At 34.7% G+C, this 17613-nt stretch overlaps 1 protein-coding gene across 7 annotated transcripts in view; it reads right to left on the reverse strand.

Annotated features, from left to right (window-relative positions):
- AKAP9 (A-kinase anchoring protein 9) overlaps nucleotides 1-17613 on the reverse strand; it is a 150828-nt gene that overhangs the window by 99466 nt on the left and 33749 nt on the right. For 5 of the 7 annotated variants that reach the window (XM_060108820.1, XM_060108823.1, XM_060108822.1 and 2 more), the window contains exons 4-10: nucleotides 15746-15799; nucleotides 15208-15378; nucleotides 14274-14429; nucleotides 13447-13644; nucleotides 6097-8475; nucleotides 2896-3109; nucleotides 137-216 (exon numbers count right to left, since the gene is read on the reverse strand). In XM_060108820.1, coding sequence (XP_059964803.1) covers nucleotides 137-216; nucleotides 2896-3109; nucleotides 6097-8475; nucleotides 13447-13644; nucleotides 14274-14429; nucleotides 15208-15378; nucleotides 15746-15799 — 3252 coding nt within the window. The remainder of the gene's footprint in view (nucleotides 1-136; nucleotides 217-2895; nucleotides 3110-6096; nucleotides 8476-13446; nucleotides 13645-14273; nucleotides 14430-15207; nucleotides 15379-15745; nucleotides 15800-17613) is intronic. The other 2 variants (XM_060108824.1, XM_060108825.1) reach the window with 2 other exon arrangements.

The following is a 17613-nucleotide window of genomic DNA, read 5'->3' on the forward strand; positions in this document are numbered from 1 at the left end:
TCTTTATCCATTCATCTACTGATGGACATTTAGGTTGCTTCCATGTCCTGGATATTGTAAATAGTGCTGCAATGAACACTGTGGTTCATGTATCTTTTTGAATTATGGTAAAAGTACTTTTTAACTAATACCTTACCTGTGTAAAATGAGAACATTCTTCAGACACTGCCCTGTGAAGTTTTCCAATGAGCATCTGTAAAGGCTTCACTTCATCACCTAATAGAATAGATATTGCATTAAAATGTTCAGCTTACATACTTAGAAACTATTTTCATATTAAACCTATGTCAACTGGAAGCTTCCTGGCAATAAGATTAGTTTAAAATTTTTTATTTCTTTCAATGTTATTTTGTGCTGCTCAATGTTAACCATCTAAGATAATTTGTAGGATTTTCAATTTATATCCCACAAAATGGTACAAGTGACTTACAATTTTTTTTTACTACAACCCAATACTAGAAATACATCATACAGCATAACCTATTACATATATACATCCATATAAAACTAAAACAAAAATCTCAGAAGTCAACATTTACTATTTCTACATGCTAAGCACGCCAATGTGTTCTGTTCTTCTTTATCACTGGACTGACTTCATCACCCATTAACGGACCCATTAATTAACTTGTAGTCTGAAACACTACAGATTCTATCTGAAGAGGATACCAATACAAACAATATATGCTTAAAATCTTATTCAACTGACAAAGAACTGCTGAAGTAAAAAAGTACAGTATTCTTATTTAAGCCACACTTTAAATTCTACTCTGTTCAACAAAACAATTCCAAACTTATGAGCCACCTCATTCCCAAAGGCAGATCTGTCCAGAGTGGGGGCCTAAAAATACCTTGAACAGAGGAAATTTAATTTAATTGAGTAATTAAATAAGTATTAAAGGTAAAAGTTAACTGCAACTAGTCTTCCACTTACGGTTCCTTAAATATTGCTCCTTACACAGTACCATCTTAGTCTCTGGCTCACTCTACAGTCTCCCAGGGCATCTCATTCTTGTCCTTGGCCTCAAATGGTCTTTTGATTTACAAATCTTTATCTTGTGCCTAATCCTCCCTCTTAGGTTTCAGCTTTCTATTTTCAACTGCCTAATAGATATCTCTTTCTCTTTTTTTAATTAATTAATTTATTTGTGGGGTTTTTTTAAAAAACATCTTTACTGGAGTATACTTGCTTTCCAACGTTGTGTTAGTTTCTGCTGTACAACAGTGAATCAGCTATATGTATACATATATCCCCATATCTCCTCCCTCTTGCGTCTCCCTCCCACCGTCCCTATCCTACCTCTCTAGGTGGTCACAAAGCACCCAGCTGATCTCCCTGTGCTATGCGGCTGCTTCCCACTAGCTATCTATTTTACATTTGGTAGTGTATATACGTCCATGCCACTCTCTCACTTCATCCCAGCTTACCCTTCCCCCTCCCCATGTCCTCAAGTCCATTCTCTACATCTGTGTCATTATTCCTGTCCTACCCCTTAGATATCTCTTTTTCAAAGTCAGGTATTTTTAACTCAATGTTCCAAGCTTAATTTACTATTTTTTCCACAAATCTGGTCCTTATCCTCCTCATGGCTAGTCACCCTCAATCCAACTACTCAAGCTAGAAACTTAGAGATCATTCTCAATTCCTTCCCCTTTTACTGTTAATATTAACTGCAGACTACAGCCTACCTCTTTTTTTTTTTTTTTGCGGTATGCGAGCCTCTCACTGTTGTGGCCTCTCCTGTTGCGGAGCACAGGCTCCGGACGCGCAGGCTCAGCGGCCATGGCTCACGGGCCCAGCCGCTCCACAGTATGTAGGATCTCCCCGGACCAGGGCACGAACCCGTGTCCCCTGCATCGGCAGGCGGACTCTCAACCACTGCGCCACCAGGGAAGCCCCTACAGCCTACCTCTTTATTTTTTTTTATTTTTATTTTTTGCGGTATGCGGGCCTCTCACTGTCGTGGCCTCTCCCGTTGCGGAGCACAGGCTCCGGACGCGCAGGCTCAGCGGCCATGGCTCACGGGCCCAGCCGCTCCGCGGCATATGGGATCCTCCCAGACCGGGGCACGAACCTGCATCCCCTGCATCGGCAGGCGGACTCCCAACCACTGCGCCACCAGGGAGGCCCAGCAGCCTACCTCTTTAACTCTTAAACTTTCCTTCCTTCTCCAATCCCCAATGACATTTTAGTTCAACCTCTTAATGTTAACAGAATTACTGCCAGAGTTGCTTAACTGGTCTTCCCATCACTTATCACCTCTCCCAATTTGCCCCAATGCTGTCATCTTAAAAATCTTACGATGTTACTCCCACTATTGAAAATCCTGCATTGGGTCTTATCACCATTGGCATAAAGATTAAACACACTTCCCTTAGGGTATATGAAGCCTTTTCTTACCAAGCTCCTGCCAATCTTTCCATCTTTATCCCTCAGTACTTTTTCACACACCTTGAATTCTCAACTCTCCAAAATGGATGCAGTCTCTCATACCTCTACATTTAAGACTCAAGAGCTTTCGCTAAAATTCCAACCTCCCTACTCCTGCCTACTGCCTCACTATTCCAGGAAGTACTAGACTCTTCTCCTCTCTCCTTCCATTCTTTGTGTTCATTCTTCTAGTATAGAAATTTTCCTATTGTTTTCTAAGAGTTATTTTATATTGCTTTCCCACAGGATTGTTGACTTCTTGGGGAAAATAACTCAGTGATTTTTATATTTCTCAAGCACTTAAACGAGTATCCTATGATTATATGAACAAATGAGTCCAGGACTGGAATACCCAGTCATGTTCCTCTATGGGGTCTAAGTCAAGAACAGAATCATGGAGTGGTGGGCTCTAAGTGATACTTATTTGTTTCATAATACTTATAATTTTGTTAGAAATCATTTACCTGTTTCTTGTGTTTTTATATTCTGTAGCTCTAGCTGGTGTATTTTCTGAAGTTCCTTGATCTTATCCTCTTGAGCAGAAATAAGCTCCTGCTTAAGACTGCAAAGAGCTTTATCTTTTTCCTTTTTCATATATTCACGAACCTGATCCACATGAGTTGAATAAACCAGAGAGAGGCAAATACGTTGAGCTTCCATCTGTAGCCTTAAATCATTCTTAAAGTAAATTAATGTGTAGGTTAGAATATTTTTAAATGACAAATCAAGTAATTTAACTTTTTTTTGCATATACTGATTACAAGGGAGGAAATACATGAAATTATAGTTTAAAATTTCATGTAAGAGAAGTGATGTCTAATTTAATTTTCTTCTCACTTATTCTGTTACACTGACCTACCTATCTTTTTCAAGGAAAATAGCACAATATTTTCATTACTTTAACTTCACAGTAAATTTTGATATTTGGTATAGCTAGGACTGCCTGATCTTTCATTTTTGTTCAAAAATAACATTTTAAAACAAGTATAGAGAAATGCAAATAATAATGTAATAAACACTATGTACCCACATCCCAAATTAACAAATACAATTACCTTTTTTTCTCATTTCTCTCCTCCCTACTTATTTTTTTGGTTTAGAAAGAAAACATAGATAAAATTTAATCTACTATGTTCTCATTCCTCCTTCTCCAGAGGCCATCATTATCATAAATTTGATCATAAATTTGCTGCAAGTACAGTTCATTTCTTATACCCTCACTTCTCAATGCATCTATAAACAATGCATTATATTTTGTTTTTAAGAATTTACATAAATGGTGCAAAATGGTATTTATTTTGCAAATTACTCTTCTCATTCAATATACTTCTAAGATCTATCCATGGAGATACAGATGAATGTAACTGTGGTATTATATATATGAATATAGCACAATTTGTCCATTTCCTTTTTGGAGATCAACTGGATCATTTCTAATTTTTTTGATATTTCAAAAAATGCTGCAATAAATTCATATACATATGCCCTTGTACAAATATGCTAGAGTTTCTCTAGTGTAGTGGTTCTCAAACTTTAGCACACATCAAAATCACCTGGAGTGCTTATTAAAACAGATTGCTGGGCCCCTCTTCCAGAGCATCTAGTTCAGGAGGTCTGGTGTGGGCCCCAGAATTTGAATTTTAACCTGTTTTCAAGTGATGCTGATGCTGCTGGTCAGGGACTACACTGAGTGCCACCTAGAAATGTAAATGCTGCATCATAGATGATGTATATTAATTGCATTAGATTTTAACACATTTTAAAAATATAATTACACCAATTTACACTGATATTTAAGTGTAGGTGAATACTCATCTCCCCACATTCTCATCACACTTTTTATTGTGAAACTTATTTTGCCAATCTGACAGGTATAAAATGCTCTTTTATTATTATATCAATTTATAAGGTTGAAGTATCTTTTCATGTTTATGAGCCAATTAGTTTAGTCCCAAAGGAGAAGTATTTTTGTGGCTTCAGCATTATTTCTAAGCATATTTAGATTGCTCTTAGGTGTTATTATATAAGTTGTTGCTCAATTTCTTCTGTGAGCTTCCTTCCACAGACACACACCTCACTCCTCTCCCCATCACTAAGGGGGTTTGTCTTGGTAGTGATGAGTGGGGCAGGGACAGCTTATGGGTTTGCCTCTGTTTACTTTATGGAAGTTAATGTCAAGGAGATGGTATCTGAATGTCACTGAAAATGTCTTTAGTTAGAAAAAATAAAATTCTTACTGAGAAAATTTGACCATTGTGATAGCTTCAAATTTAGGTCCTCCCCCAGTAATGCTTTTTAAAAAAATTTAAATGATCTCTGGCATTTTTACGAGTGATTACATTAAAACCAATTATGATTTTGAAAACTATTTCAGATATTTAACAAAGCATTAATAGTTATGCAGTTAGAACATCTTAACTCTATTTAGGTTATTAAAATTTAAAATATCCTTACATCTGATATAAGATCATAAATGTGAGTACATTTATTAGAAGTAAAAAGAAAAAACTTTCCAGTGGCTTCCTACTGTATACAGAATAAAATGTCAACTGCTTACGCAGTCTGTAAGGCTCTACAAGATCTGGTCTTTTGCTTCTTCAAACTTTTTCTTCCACTCTCCTTCCCTCAAACTCAGCTAAATACGTCTTTATTCTGTTCCTCAAACTCATCTCTGTAATCACAATTGCTCTAATTTCCATGTGGTAGACTCCTCGCTGCCATTCAGATGGCAGCTTAGATGTTACTTCCTCCTAGACACCTTTCCTGACCACCCTATTTAATGCTGCCACCACCACTACCCACCATTCTCTATCACATTATCTGTTTTATTTTCTTTATAAAACATCACTTTTCTTAACTATTCTACTTGTTTCCTCATTTATTGCCTGCCTCCCTCACTAGAATATATGCTCTTTGAGAGCAGGAACCTTCTTTCTCTTGTTCACCACTATTCCTACCTGGCAAGAGACTCAATAAATACTTGTTATAGAAATGAAGAAACACATAAAGCTCTAGTTAGCACCATACAAGATGTCCAGTGGAATTTTCATGTCATTTCTATTTTCAGTATCCAGCAAATAAAATTCGTCAGGAGTGACCTAGTATTACTCATTATATGCACTGTTTAACTGTATTTAGAATTAATACATTCCCCCACCCCCGCCCCGCTTCAGGTAAAACAAGACTCTGAGAAAACGCTAGGATTTAAACCAAGATTTTTTTCTCAGGGAAATATAGTTTCATAACTACTGAACAACTATATGGAGTACTAAAAGTTTGAGAGTTAATTTTCAGTTGTGGAACCTTGAAAACACCAATACAAAATGAGACTGAAACCAATCTTTGGGATTGCAACAAAATATTACAAAATAACTTTTCTAAAGCTCAGACTCTTGTTATTCAAACTCTTGCCTTTTCAAAGAAAATGTGTTCTATGTTCTATTTCCTGAGCAGATTAACTAAATGATTAAAAGAGCGGCAACAACATTTAAGGCAACAATGTTTAAGAATAAAAAAGATAAAAGAAATGATAAATGATAGGCTTAAGTGAGAATTACATTACAGGGTTTACTTTCATTCTCTTGTAAGGTTAATTTATGTTTTATGAAGATGAAAACTTTTAGTATGAAATGTACGCTGTAGCATATACATGTAAGTAAACATACCTGTTCTGATTTAAGTACACTGAGCTCCTGCTGAAGTTTATCATTTTCACCTGGTTCAGTTGTCCCAAGTGATGATTCATTTGTCACTGACGGCAAGTGATCAAAAAACCATTCTTGCTTATTTTCTTTTCCAAGAGTCATATTTTCAAAAGGAATTTTATTTAACTCCATTATTTTTGATTCTTCACCAAAATCTTTACTTATTTTAGGAACACACCCTCCAGAATCCCTGCTTGTCAAAACTCCATCTTTTAAAGAGCTTAAATGGACAGCACACACATTTACATCTTCTGTCCTATTATGGTTAATTATGATTTCTAGCTCTCTACACCTCAATAAGACTTGCTCTTTTTCTTGCTTTAAAGATTTAACTTCTTCCCTTAGAAAACTAATCTCGCTATGTTTCTGTTTTAATTGTTCAGAAAGATCAGACAGTCTCTCTGACAGTTCTAATTTTTCTCGCTTGGTTACCTCAAGTTTTTCCATAAGTTCTGTTGTATCTTTCTCAACAACCTCACCAATTTCCAATGGTTCTGCTGTAAAAGTTTTGTCATCATCAAAGACTGAACTTTTTATTTTCACTAGAGTTGGGTTTATTCTTTGCAAATGATGAAGCTCTTCACTAAGTGCTTTAAGCTTACTTTTATATTCAACTTCTTGTTTATTTTTACTGTCTTCTAAATCGGTTTTTACCTTGAGAAGGCAAGCATAATCCTCCTGTAACTCTTGATAATTAACTTCAAAATTTTTTTCAGCAAATGAAAAAGTGTTCCTTTGCTTTTCAATCTCTTCAGTTAGCTGAATACATTGTTTTTTGAGGTTCTCATTTTCCTCTGTAAGAATTTCTATTTCTTTTTGCCAGCTACAGTCTTTGGATCTGGACTTAATGGAGTCTGTGGAAATTAATCTTTCTTCTTGGTTAAGAGGAGTATATATTTCCAACATGTCTTCAAGGGACTTCTTTTCATCTTTAAGAATGCTATTCTCTGCTTCAAGTTGTGCAAATTTTTCTTGAAGGTCATCCTCTTTTTCCTTCATTTGTTTCTCCAATAATTCAGTTTTAAGTTGTAATTCTTGAACTTCTTGTTCAAGTGTACCCTTTTCCTTTTCTTCTTGTCTGAGTATTTCAATTTCTTTTTGAAGTTCATTGATTTGAAGGGTCATTTCTTCTGATTTTGAATTCACAAGGGATTGCTGTAAATCTTTCAGCTTTGAAATTTCCAAAATTAACTGGTTCTGCTTAGTTATCAAATTGTCTTTTTCAAACTGCATGGTTTCTATCTTTTGACTCATTTCATTCTGTAAGCCATCTATCTGCTGTTTATAGTGAATGCCTAAGTTATCTTTAAGCTTTTCAATATTTATTCGATGTTCAATTTCCAAATCTTCCTTCAGTTTGGAAAGTTCTTCTTCATGACTAAACAGGAGCTGTGTCCTCAGCCTCTCTAGCTCAGCTTCTTGTGATTCAGCCATTCTGTCTAATACAGCATTTTTTTCTCTTTCTAACATTTCAAGCTTTATCTTATAATGTGTAACTTCTGCTTCATGTTTTAATTCTAGTTCCTTCCTGGATTCAGATGCAGAAATAATCTCCGCTTTCAAATCTTTCACTGTACTAAGGGACTTGTGTGCTTCATTGAGTTTACTTTCTTGTTCAGCTATAGTCTGTCTAGCCCTCTGAATTTGGTCCCTTGAAAAGCTCAATTCTTCAAAAAGGTCTTCAAGCTGTCTCTGTAGAACAGACTTTTCTCCTGAAATTACTCCTAGTTCTTCCTTGAGTTTTTCCTTTTGAGAGTTAGTATCTTGCAATTTTATATTCAGTTCATTTATTGCCATATTCATTAACTTTATTTGATCTTCATTAACTGTAATATTTGGATATGATCTTAAAGCATTCTCCATTTCTCCCTTATGTTGTGTTTTAAGTTCATCTATCTGTGACATGTGTTGTTTTATTAATTCTTGTTTCATCTGTACTATCTGCTGCCCATACATCTCATCCAGCTCTGCCCGGAGTTGTTCTAACTTTCTTTGTGTTTCTTGTTCCATTCTTTGTAGAATATCAGTTTCAAACTGACTATCTTTATGATTTTTCTTCTGAAGTTCTTCAACTGTCCCCATTAATTGTTTTATTTCCTCAGAACACTGTCTTTCCTTTTGCTTGGAATTAGTCAGCTCTAATTTCATATTTTTTATCTCTTGGTTCTTTTGTACAACCTGTTCTTGTAATTCTTCCAGTAATTTATCAGCAGTTGTGACTTTATCCTTTAGCTCAAGAGTTTTTTTTTCTTCTTCTATTATTTTTGTATTTAATTCTTCAATGACTGCTTCCTTTTCCTGTATTTCTTTACTTGAGCTTTCTATTTTTTTATCCTGTTCCTTTATAAAGAAAAAATGAAAATATAAAAATGGCATTTTTAGTTCCTGGTTACTTATACCCCTTAACCCCATTACCAAAAGACTGCTTTTTACATTATCCTACATAAAGTAGCTGCTGAGCCTGCCCCTTAATTTTTCTTACGTCAATGAGACACAGGACTTGTGTAGTCAACACTACCTATGAGCAGTGTTGGCCTTCTTGGTGGGAAGAAATTTTTCTTACATTGCTATGACTAAATTTTTTAGTTTAAAAATTCAGTGGGATTAAAATGTGTCTAAACCATTATACATTCTTCTTTCTTATTAACTGATTAACATTCTATGTATTTAGTATTTGCAATAGCTAGAGCACTACATACTCTTTACATTTCCAGAAGATAGTCCTAAAAATAAATCAGAGTTCCTCCCATATAGTATTTTACTGACCTGAAGGTTTGGTGGGCAAGTATTATGAAAAGAGTAAAACAACAAACACAGGTTCCTGTAAGTCAGCCTTAACTTCACTCCTGGGGCTAAATGAATTAAAAGTTCAGGGATATGCCATGCTTAAGTGGTTGAATCGCAAGTGATATGCAAGACAATTAAACCATTTATGGCATATCAATTTGATTCTAGATTTTTGGTGTGAATAGAAATTTGAAAGCAGGACAGATTTTTTTCCCCCCAGTTCTGATTTGGGACTCTATTTTGGAACTGTGGATAAATCAAAACCCAGAACATATGCCGAGGTATGTCCCTATGTCCCTAATCATTCGCAGAAGTGTTAGAGCATAAGGGAGTCGAGTAGAAGCCCTGGAGACAAAGTTTTGTCTCTGTTACTTAGTTGCCTGAGTAGTTAAGGGCTGTAGTTCCAAGGACCAAAAGAAAAGTAAAATCCACAGAATGGAACAGAATATATGTAAAGTAATTAAAATCACCTTCAGGAGACAAAAGTCCAAGGCCAAGAGGACTTAAAAGGCACCTCAAATGAATGTATTAACATACCTTAAAAAAGGAATGACAGGGCCTAGGAAAAAAGAAAGCCTCAGAGAGAAATATTGGCAGTCCCCATTTAAGTACAGTTCAGAAAAGAGAATCAAGGTACCATGAGGCTTTGAGAATTCTAATCCCTCTGAGAAAACCATACCAAACGTAGAAAGCAAGGTAGGGGTCTATCGTAAACAGAATTAAGAATTTCAGTCCAAAGGCATGACCATTCCTACTGTGAGACGGATATATGAGGTTATCACAGCCTAATGCCACTGAACATTTGATTCGTCTAACATCCCTTGATCTCATGCTCACTTGAGCAAAATCCTATCAGCTTTCGTCTTGGTATCACATATCCCATCAATGTCACCATAAGTTACTAGCAAGTACTAAGCCTTCAGACTTTAATTTCGGACTAAAATATGACATTTAAATCAGTTTAATCTCTTTAAATCTTGGTGTTTTCACCTGTAAAATAAAGATGATATTATTTTCTCTATCTCACAGAATATGCTTGAATCTAAAATAAAATAAATATATTAAGGTATTAATTCTCACTGTGCGACATACACACATAATATATTTATATACTAGAAAAAAATCTGTAAGGCATTTGGAGTCTCTAAGAAAGTAAAATCAGTTCACAGCAGTCAACTTCAGTTAAACTGTTAAGCAATTAGTATTGAAAATGTTAATGTTTTTATAAAATCTTTAATATTTATTTATATATCCTGGTTTTTCATGGGGGGGAACCCTCATAAAATAAAAAGTATCAATTCAAAACTGTCCAACACCTGATATTACTGCAAACAACAATTCTTCATTCAATTATTAAATAGTACAAATTCATGGTTCACTCTTCTTACTACCATTTATTCCAAAGTACATGGTTTTAAACCACTTATATGGTGTTGCAAAAAAAAGATAGCTCTGTGGTTAAGGATACAATCCCTCTATTTTTTTGGAAACAGACCTGAGAGAGTAAGGAATAATATAGTTCCTGCCTGTGACGACTGTACCATGGGAAGTTCAGCGGATTAGGACAGTAAGAATGAACCTGGAACAGTTAATGCAGTTGCCTCAGAAACCAAGGCAGTTCCAACTATCATCCTAATGCCCTAGTCCCTCAGTTGCTTTAATGGAACTACTACCCAGGGATTCATTCAAAGAGAAAAAAAAATGTATGTAATGAAAAAGGGACTGATAACAAAAGTATTCTTGCTAACATTCAAATAAACAAAGGTTATTCCCCCTACGAAAATGGATTACTTGAATTTTACATAATCTCAAATTATACTGCCTACTGAATACAATATAATAAGTACGATAAAACCCGACTGCCCAGGCTTTTCTAACCTAGGCCTAGGCTGACTTTCTACTCTTAGCTCCTGGAAAAACTCATTTCCAAAGACTATTGTTTTCTTATTAAACTATTTGTTGATGACTATATACACTTCTAACATGTTTCAGCCTGGGTCTTTATGCATACTCCACCCTCTCTAAAATGTCCTCCCCATCTCATCAGTTCAGATTCATAATTTATTCACTTACTTACCAAATTAGTATTGAGTAGCTGCTATGTGCCATACATTACACCAATTAGGGAGAAAACAAAGTACAATTAAAAGGGGATTGTTCCAATATACAGACTTACCTCAAATATCACCTTCCAGCTAAAGCCTACCCTGAATCACTTCCCTTATGAAGCCACACTTACTAAGAATTTTCAAAGCACTTTTTAACCATACTTAGCCTTGTTTTGTGGTGTCTTGCATACATGCCTACTAAACCATGAGTTCCAGTGAAGAAAAAAGCACATTTAAACATCACTATCTCTTGCAAGAGCATGATGCAAAACAAGTGTTCTGTAAACATCTACAATATGATTTTTAAATTACCTTGGTTGTAAAGCATGTCCATTTCATAATTTCAGTATATTAATATTGTACATTTCCTATTTTCCTTAGAGACAGTCCCTGGAATCATACTACCTAGATTTGAAATCTGGCTCTACCAATTTATTACCTGTATATCTGGGTAATTTACTTCATCTTGCTTTGCTAGAGACAGTCTCTGGAATCATACTACCTAGATTTGAAATCTGTCTCTACCAATTTATTACCTGTATGTCTGGGCAATTTGCTTCATCTTGCTTTGCTCTGATGTCCTCATCTGTAAAATGGAGGTGATAATGGTACCTCTACCTCATAAGGTTGGTGTGATGATTCAATGAGTTAGTATGTGTATGATGCTTTGAATATTGCCTGGTACCAAGTAAACAAAAATAAATGCTACCTAATACTTTTATTATTATCCAAACAATAGTCTTGTTTTGACAATTTCTCAACATTTTGCAGAAGAACCTCCTAAGTTTATAAAAAGTACTGTATTATATGTATAGTCTGCCCTCATTATTCAAAGATTTCATATCTGTGAATTTGCTTACTTGCTTAAATTTATATATAACCCTGAAATCAATACTCACAGTCATTTGAAAAAGGGCACAGAGTGGTAAAAAATTTGAGTTGCTGGGACTTTCCTGGTGGTGCAGTGGTTAAGAATCCACCTGCCAATGCAGGGGATGCAGCTTCAAGCCCTGGTCGGGAAGATCCCACATGCCGCAGAACAACTAAGCCCATGCACCGTAACTACTGAGCCTGCGCTCTAGAGCCTGCAAGCCACAACTACTGAGCCCACGTGCCACAACTACTGGAGCCCACGTGCCTAGAGCCCATGCTCCACAGCAAGAGAAGCCACCGCAATGAGAAGCCTGCATGCCACAACAAAGAGTAGCCCCTGCTCGCCACAACTAGAGAAAGCCCATGTGCAGCAACGAAGACCCAAAGCAGCCAAAAATAAATTAATTAAAAAAATTGAGTTTCATGGCATGCATGATTCCAACTGGCATCAAGCAAGGTGAGCACACTGCTTTTTTGTTTAAGCTCTCATATGGAGAGGACAAGGATGGAGACCATGAGAATGGAGATGGTAGGGGGTAGCAGAGCGTACTGCAAGAAATTCTGGCTCTGGGTCAGTCCAATAGGGTTGGAATCCCAATTCTGGCAACTACTTGGGGGGAAGGCACCCTTAGGCAAGTCAGTTAACACTTCTAACACTCATTTCTCTTTTGAAAATTAAACAAAATATAATCTACCAGGATGTTTTCTTAGGATTTAATATTATAATCTATATGATATGTACAACACTGTAAATCCAATATACTTCAATAAAATTAAAAAATAAAATATAGTGGAAAGAGCCAAAAAAATCTATATGATATGTATTTGTGTGTGCATGTATGTATGTATGTGTATATATATCCCCTGGGAGCACTGAATAAGTGTTCCAGGCAACTTTATAACACATAACTACCATGAATAAAGAGAATCTGTATTTTTTTCTAATTAAAATCCATGAAACTTCATTTTGCCATGAAAATATTTTCAGAATTTCATAACCATGGCTAAAATGAGTAGAAACATCTCTAGATGTAAAAGAAAAAAAGCACAGAAATTCTGGTTATAAATGTAGATTCTCCGGAGAACTCAATTTAACATAGGCTGATCACTTTCAAAGAAGTCAGTAATGAGTATTACCCCCCCACACAAATATTTATTTATTTATTTAGGCTGCGCCAAGTCTTAGTTGTGGCACTCGAGATCTTCGTTGTGGCATGTTTAGCTGCGGCATGTTTAGCTGCAGCATGTGGGCTCTCAGTTGCGGCATGCATGTGGGACCTAGATTATACGTGGGCTGCCTGCATTGGGAGTGTGGATTCTTACCCACTGGACCACCAGGGAAGTCCCAATGAGTATAATCTTAAAACCTATTACTGGAAGACTCCCAACTGCTTTTGAAATAAATTATCTTACATGCTTAAAGAACTTTCTTAATTATGAAACTTTCTGATTCATGTGTGTAGCAAAAAGATAAACACTAGGATAAAAAACTTTAAAGTTAATTGTAAAGTTGATGCACATTGGTTGACTTCCTTAAACATACCATTTCATATGCTCTAATTTTCTCTTGCAAGAAACTAATTTGCATTTTGAAGTCTTCTTTCTTTTTGTGATAATCTTCTAACAGATGGTCTTGTTCTTCCAGCTGTTGCTGATGAGTGAGGATCTGTTGTTTGGCTTGTAGTAAATCTGCAGCTGTGCTACTATGAGTGCTGTTTCTCAGAGTTTCACTAGCCTGTAACTTGAAAATAGAAAGAAACCCCAAAGTATTAAATTCTTAAGTGAGTACACTAAGGAAAAGACATTCTTTGGGGGGTGTTACTCGGCTCATAGTTGCTCTCTGGGAACTGTACTGGATTCACAGGCTTGAGACCCCAGCAAACATGCCGCCATAGCTGATCAGATGAGTATGAGTACATTACCTAAGCTGATAAATTCCTCCCTTATCTAAAATTATTTTCTGTTACTCATCAACAGAAACCTTAATTAATACAATCAGATTCCTATGGCTCTAATTAAAGGTAAGTGGAATATATTCAGTCTAGTTACCATTTCAGAACCTAACTAAAATAAAATCATACCAGGGTTGACAAAGGTTGGATGTAACTACAGGTTAATTTCTGCAAAAATCCACCTTATCGGACTTATAAGATTTTAAAATACAGATGAGGAAAAGAAAATAATAGCACAAAACCACTCAAGAAGTATGAATTAAATTCCTGGTTAACATAAGAAGTATTTACTAGTTTTTTCAAAATAATACATAAAAAGCAAATGGCTTTTAAATATTTATTTGTTCTGGAAAATATAAAAAAAATTTAAATTCATTCCTAAAAATTTAATAAATTTTGTTCTATTAGTAATACTTACATGCTGGAATTGAATCTGTAATTTTTGACTCTGTTCTGTCAACTCTAAAAATTCTCTCATTGTCTCATCCTTTTCTCTTCTAGCTTGTTGTAAATTAGCAGTGAGTTGGGTTATAATGCCATCTCTCTGTTTAATGGCAGCTTCAAATTCTTGCAACTAAAAAAATCAGTGAAAATTAAACGTGCTATATTTGATTTTTTTAACAAAATTAAATATTAGTACAGCTAACTTCTTCAAAAATATGATATTCAAAATGCATTGGCAGAATTATCACAATCTGTAAGCATAGTTGAAAGCTATTATCTTGCGGGAATTAGTTTTACTTCCACATCAACTTTTAAAAAACCATCTGAACTAGGGAACAAAATACATCAGATTTGACTTATCCATATATCTACTTCTAGAAGGACAAGTGTCTTTATATTTAGGGATGCTCCAATGTTTGTAGGAATTACCATCATAGGCATGTTTAAGCCTTGTTTCTAAAGAAGATGAAACTGAAATATATTGTCATCCTCATCAATGTCTTATTTCACCTTGTTTTCATAACTGACTGCCACAAACAACAGATGTTATTTTAACCACAAGAAGTTACTTACAAAGATTGGCTGACATTTTTAATGAGTTTAAGTCAATATATTGACTGATGTGGTATGCAACATAATTTTCTCTCAGGCTGCTTACAAAAACATCTATCCTTACTGAAGTGATGTCAGACTAGCTATCTCATAAAGTTAAAAGATCTCATTATATTAGCCTTGTTAATGGACTAGCTTTAAGCGATGTTGTTTATGATATGTATAAGGACAAATATAATGAGGTGACTTGAAGTCACCATTTAAAAAACCCATCTTTAAAGAATGTACCTCTACTATCATTAAAATTTCCTATTTTTGTTTTGTAACAAACCAAAAGCCACATAAGGTAAACACACCTGCTTCAGTCCTTCAGTCCCACAGGTGGCCCTCATTTCTTCTAGTTCTCTGTTTAGCTCTTCAATCTCATGTTGTTTCCCAGCCAATTCATTTTCCATCATCTCTAGGTGGGTCTGATTGTACTGTGCTCCATGTTCAGAATAAGAATCATCAACACCAAATTCTTCTTCCTAAACCAATCCAGATTTTTAATAATTCAGTATTAGCAACATTACCTCAGGAAAAGGGATTCAAAATCTGAATCCTACAGCAAAGTCTAATTTAAAACATCACTCATCACCTGGGAGTTTACTGGCATGACAACCTACTTTGTTGCTAATGTGATATATATACCTCAAGAGCAAAAACAAGATATCTGCAAATTCTGTTACAACTGAGTTTTATAACAAAAGGTGGATAATTTTGTTTTGTTACACATTAAGAGCATTTAGAAATCACACACTGAAAGAAGTACATACAGGAAAAAGCTTTGTTAGTAATCCAATGGTTTTAAATAGAATAAAACATTAGTATAATGAGTAGTTTTAAATACTGTACCCTTAATAAATTTGTAGGCTTTCCTGTTCTTGCCACAAAACTGCAACCATTTACCTGTATAAAAACAATTTCCTGAAATATTATGGTTTTAGAATTTTATTTAAAGATAACAATTATATTTGTGCTAACTGTATTCATGCTTTTCTTATGCCTAAGGAAAATGCCTCACTGGCAAAAACAGATATAGTGATTAAATTTAAACATCTAAAAGACATTATGACCATTTTAAATGCCAAAGAATTCCTCATACATTTGAGTTCTTACAATGCAAAAGACACTGTGCTATACATTTTCATTTAAGTGAATTAAGGTTCTAAGTACAGTTTCTCTTTTGTCTTAAGAACAATAACTATAAACCTCTAGTTACAAGATCCTCCTCTACAAAACACTGCCTTAAAATCATTTAAATAATTGTTTTTTGATTAAGCCCTATTCATTTTAAAATAAAACTGTTTACTGATGTAAATCTATTGAAGGTTGGCAAGCAGGTGAAGAAGTAGGAGGAGATGTCAAGAGCCGAGGAAAACTCCCCCAAGAACTTTCCCCTGAGGGTACTATGATAGCCATGCCAACCCTGACAGATGTGGAGATTTTCCAGAATACAGGTGTCTCTATCACAGACATTTTGTGGTAGGACGCAGGAGGTTGGCAGAATATGTCTCTGGGGTTGCCCTGGTGGGAGATTAATTTCAGATCAATTAATCTACTCAATAATACCTTCCTTCCCCCAACAGCAAACAAGTGAACTTCATTCCTGTTTATGTTTAATTTCTCACAATTCTGTGTTAACAGAATCCAAGATAATGAAGTTTTTACTGTTGAAATACATAGAATAGAATAACTTAGAATTAGGATTAGGTTGATATGGATCACAACACTTTAAAGTGAAGATCCTAATTAAGAGTTCTTTCCAGAGTTTGACTCCTTTTTTTTTTCCCAAGGATAATTTCAAAAAACAAAGCTTAAAGTTAAAAAAAATTTCACCTTTATGGCAACACATTATTAGAATTTGTGAAAACTATTAAAACACAGCAATACTAACTCTATTAAGATTATTAATAAAGTCACTTGCAATAACTTTCAAATTAAATTCTAAATTTCAATTAGCTTTTCTTGATTTTGAAATGAAGCACTTTGATAAACATCTACTAAACTTTTCCTTTAGGGTAACAGTATAATGAAATGGATTTTATGAATATTTTCAAATATCATATTAAGCAAAGGATATTCCTTTAAGTGGTGATGATATCACTTACATAAATTAGTTATCTATTTATAATAATTGAATCTAACACATTAAATAGCCAACATTCAGTTTAACTTTTCTCTAAGTTGAGCACATTTTACACTTGAGCAAGTCATATGTATTGGCTTCTTAAAATACTACATGACTGTTTTCAAAACTTAATTGTTATTATAATAAACATTAAAATCTTGTCAATATTAACAGTTCTTAAAAATTTAATATCATGTAAATAGGTAATAAGAGATTATACACCAGAACTAAACTATATTTCAAAGTTAGAAAAGAAACACTCAACAGAATATTAGGATCATTAATAGTTAGCAATAAATGATTATATTTTTTAATCTAGATAATTACTTCACTGATACCTAACAGGTAGAGCATTTATCTCATCTTCTTACACTAGCGTTTTAACACAATACTTGGTAAACCATAATATGAAGGCACATTAATAGCTTGAAACATGAAGATTAGATGAACAGACTCCTCCAACTGAAGAAACCTTAACTTTTCCTTATGTCGTTCTTTACTGTGGCATTTTTCAAAGTTATTTAACCTTTAGGCTATACTAATATAGTCTTTTTGAATTCATAATTTACTCAATCTATGTAGACAACTTGAA

Source organism: Mesoplodon densirostris, chromosome 9 (genome assembly GCF_025265405.1).
Source record: "Mesoplodon densirostris isolate mMesDen1 chromosome 9, mMesDen1 primary haplotype, whole genome shotgun sequence".
Classification (NCBI taxonomy): Eukaryota; Metazoa; Chordata; class Mammalia; order Artiodactyla; family Ziphiidae; genus Mesoplodon; species Mesoplodon densirostris.